The sequence below is a fragment of the Pterocles gutturalis genome, unplaced genomic scaffold (genome assembly GCF_000699245.1).
Source record: "Pterocles gutturalis isolate BGI_N339 unplaced genomic scaffold, ASM69924v1 scaffold1370, whole genome shotgun sequence".
Lineage (NCBI taxonomy): Eukaryota > Metazoa > Chordata > Aves > Pterocliformes > Pteroclidae > Pterocles > Pterocles gutturalis.
Window position 1 is genome coordinate 35017 of NW_010145499.1, and position 4448 is coordinate 39464.

At 40.9% G+C, this 4448-nt stretch overlaps 1 protein-coding gene across 1 annotated transcript in view; it reads right to left on the bottom strand.

Annotated features, from left to right (window-relative positions):
• STK38L (serine/threonine kinase 38 like) overlaps nucleotides 1–1714 on the bottom strand; it is a 24340-nt gene extending 22626 nt beyond the window's left edge. Inside the window, exon 1 of the mRNA XM_010085386.1 lies at nucleotides 1594–1714. Coding sequence (XP_010083688.1) covers nucleotides 1594–1609 — 16 coding nt within the window. The 5' untranslated portion in view covers nucleotides 1610–1714. The remainder of the gene's footprint in view (nucleotides 1–1593) is intronic.
• Nucleotides 1715–4448: the final 2734 nt, after the last annotated feature.

A 4448-nucleotide genomic window follows, 5' to 3' on the forward strand; every position in this document is an offset into this window, starting at 1 on the left:
GGACAGGGAACACCATTCTTTCCTTCCAAAACAGCTACAACATTTCACAGAAAGGCCGAAAATAATTTTCATTTATACACCCAAGCATGCCCCTAAAGCCCAGCAATTAGGAACACAGTTCGCTATTGCAGTAAAAAGGCTAAAACTGCAAAGTTTATAAAGTTTCCATCTACATTGCAAGGGAATTTGGCTCTTGAGTGAAAGCCTCCGGGTAAAGCAGATACTGAAACATATCTTTGCCTTTCAAAGTTCCTATTTCCTCAGCATGACACATTTTGTCATTCAACTTGTTCCTGAAAGGGAGCACACAAATGGCATTTTTCAACAATTAGAAGGTAAAAGAGAAAGGAGAGAGAAGCTTTCAGTGCCAGACCTTTTCCAAAGTAAATGCGTACAGCTCAATAAAGCAAGTACCTTCAGGAATGCAAAAAACCACTGTGCGTAGTGCTGGAGCTCTTCTGGGCGAGAGGCTAGAATGGACTTAGTAATGCTGCTTGGCTCCTTACAGACAACACAGCAAAGCAACTCACAAACCCAGGCACTAAAAACCACCAGTGACAAGGATTATATTTTAAAAATTAAGTGCTATCTAGGAAAGCAGCATGGATACAGCAAGGCTTCAAGTACGAGAGCCACCCCTGCTGTCTCCAAATTGCTTGGATTCTCTTAAAGAGAGACAGGATATATATATATATAAACCAACCCACCGTACACAAATAACAGCATGATTCACACCAAAAGGCAGTGGGCAGGGACAGAAAAATGAAATAAGCAACCAAAGGCTGAGCAGGACGAGGTGGTGTGACATACCAGTAAGAACAAGGGGAGGAGCAGCAGCTGGAGCAGCAGCTGCCCAGGCACCCTGGGCAACTTCTGAAACATTCAACTGTACATGGTATGAGCCAACACACAAACAGAAAGCAAGATAAAAATGTTGTACAACAGCTGATAGCTCCAATGATGAAACAGAAGGAGAAAGCGGTCATACTGTGCTACCAGCCCAGAGGGAAAATGACTTTCTGCGCTACAGTTTCTGCTAGCACAAATTTGGCAACTGCACTGTGCATATTTTCCACATTTAATTGTTTATACCAAACCTCCTCCTGGAGAGGTTCCCTGACTTCTTTTTCTATAACCCACTTTAAATCCACTTCCAAAGCTTTTGAGAAACAGACAAAACACTACAGGATCCTGAAGTCTCCAAGCACTAAGCACATAAAAAAACCCCTGCTACTCCAATCTATGTCAACTATGGGCCAATATTTTTCAACTCTCAGAGCCTGATCTTAATACTTGTGTTATTACTAAATAAAGATTTCCATGTTTAGAATTGAGCCTTGTCCAAAGCTCACTTATGTCAATAAAAAACCCTTCAGCTCAATAGCTTTGGACCTAATATTCCTATTCTTGGCATCTGGATGATGCTAGCTGCACTACTGACGTTACTGAAGCTCACAGTTGTCAGATCAGCATGTTTGCCAAGCACTGCTCTGGGGTATGTTTCAGAAAGAAAAAGAAATACTGTGTTCCTACATAAATCATGTTTTCAGTAGTACCACCATTCACAAGCCCCTATTCTATTTAATATGCTACCTGAAGGAAGCAACATTCCCTGACAAATGCAGCAAATCAGATATTTCACAAACAGATTCTTCTTCTTCGATTTTATTGCCAAGACCAGATCTTTCTGACATCTTCCAGTTTTTACAACAGTCCCTATCTGAGAAGGGAAAATGAAATAACAAGACTGCAACAAGCTGTCACTGACACTTCAGCATTTATTGTACCTCATTTATATACTTCATTTCCTTTAGTTTGTTATTTATTCCTCAATGTGTTTTATGTTCATTAAAGTTTTGCTACTTTAAAGTTACAAAATGAATTACATTCGCTCTATTTGAAGTAGCACTAAGAAATCAAGTAAAATTAGCCCTGTCGGAACAGGCTTTGCTATTTAAAAGATGTTAAAATGTTTTAGCCATTTTAAGTCATTCTTGCTTTCCCTATGGAGTGTCTGGGTGAGTCGCCCATTATAGTCACAACTAAAAGCAGAGAGCTCTCTCCATGACTCGCCTGGCCCCAGCTCGTAAACCAAAAAGAGATACCACTCCCAGTGCCTGACTCCACGACCATGAGAAAATCTTGAGCAGACATTCACAGACACAAAGGACCCGGGGATGGAAATGCTGCACAGGTCCTGTACCCTCAGCGGCTGCTGCCCTTCTGGGACTGACGACACTGGGAAACCCAGGGATCTGCAAGGCCCAGAGAGCAACTTGGGGTGCCAGTGGCTGGCTTCAACATGTCCCCTGAACTCCAGAAGAGCTTTTCACCCAATGTACCTAAGTAAGAGATGCTTTCAAACTGAAGAAAGTTACTTTCCTGCCTTGGGGTAGACTCCTAAACCTATAAAATACCCCCAAATGTAAAGGAGGGGCACTGAGTAGACTAGGCAAAAAAAAACCCTCAAAAAACCACCAACACCCCCCTGCTGCTGCCAAGAAAGGCCACAGTTGTATGCACACTCTAAGTTGGCATTAGCCAGTACTGTTTCTGAAAGAAGCTGTCCCACTTTCCATCAAACCATCTGTTTCTCTCCCGCTGCCACTCGATGCTTTGTGCCAGCATGAGAAGCTGTATAACCCAGACTGAGGGACGGCATCAGGCTGAAATGATTTATTTTAAAACCGTTTTGGTGAGGCTGGTTTCACCTGCATTGATTGAAAAGGGACACCCTTCCCCAGGCGGAGCCTATTCATTCTTTCCCACAGAGTTTGTCCGAAAGCAAGAAGTAGGCAACAAGGCCTCATCTTTTAATTTAGCTCACAGAAATTAATCTCACAAATCATTCCAACACACCCGCAGTAATGATAAGGAAATATTTCCTAATATGGAATAAAAACTGAATATTGGAGTTGTGCTGCACTCCAGGATTTCCTGCTATTCAACAACACTGAGCAGCAGAAGTCTCCCCTGAGCGACAACTGTGATGCAGTTCTCTGCTACTTTCAATGAGCAACAAGCACAGCTGACAAAAACAAATTCATTTCCCTGATGGGAAAAAATATGGGGTGGGTGAAACTATGTATGTATACACAAAAATATATACATGTATACACAAAAGTATGTACATCTACAACCATATAAAATATATGCACTTTGTTTTCTTCCTTTTAGAGCTAATCTTTTGTCCACTTCAAGTAGCAAAGAAACTTTTGATCCAAACTTCGTAACCTTTGCTTTCACTAACAACAGGAGACTGGTTACCTGAAGTTTAGAAACATAAATCCACTAATAAGGTCACTTCCATCTTGACTCCACTTGCCTCGATATTTGGTGATACAATTACATTCTTTATGCTCTGCTATCAATAGCTCTGTCCCAAAGTTAACAGTACATTTTGAGACATCCTGTACTCAGAACATTCACTCAGCATTGAATGACTTCCAATGACATACTGAAATCTTCACGACCTCAGTCCTTTCAAATAACTCCTTTCATTTTCTTTATAGAAGGTCTTTTTAAGACAATCCAATAGCTTGGGTTTTAGCAGTAGGCACTCAAATTGCTTTACTGTGCATGTGTGCGTGGCTGTAAGACAGGACTCCCCCACCCACCCCATTAACCTCATGTATCTTCCCTTTCTCCCAGCTCTCCTGCAGTTTCATAGTGTTGTAAATCTTTGTCCTCTCCAAAGTGGCTAAAAACAGGAAGCTCTTCTATCTATTGAAGTAATTGCATTCTTGTGCACTTAAGCATTTTCTCAGCTCTTAGCAGCTACTTGCATCCAGGCATATTCAGGAAAACATTGGTTTAAGATCTCTTAAATTAACGGGCATAAAAAAAGTCCACGCTAAATATTCTGCTGCAATGTTTTGGATCAGGAAATATTTACAAACAGAGCAAGGTCAAAGACCAAAAATCTTCTCCCTCCTCAGTTGTTTTCTGGATAAAATTATACTCAGGTCTAATGAAAGATATGTCCCACTCGAAAACATGCACAAGTGTCTAAAAGCAAAATTCAGTCACAGTGTATTTCTCTACATCTGGCTCTTCCATGGCCAAGAGACACAACTTAGGACAGAAATAAAGAATAAGAGGAGAAGCTTCTAATGCAGCACCTGCATAAAGTTTGCTTGAAATTGTAATACATTTTCAGCTTTGATGCAAGAAACTCTACTCTCAAATTTTAGGGATGTGTAAAGCCTTTCTATTTTCTAAGAAGCCCAGGGAAGCAGGAGCAGAAGGAGGCTTTGCCTTTGGGAACTAGAAAGGACTTTTGCATTGGAGAGTGCCCTCTTCTTTAGCATTAAGTTGCTTTTTTCTTTTTACTGATGTATGTTTGAATCCCTGACTCTTGATAGGCTCTTTCTAGATCACATCAATCAAATTAAGTATAGTAATTACGCATAAGTCTGTGCCAGCAAAGGAGCTGACCGCTAAATGAG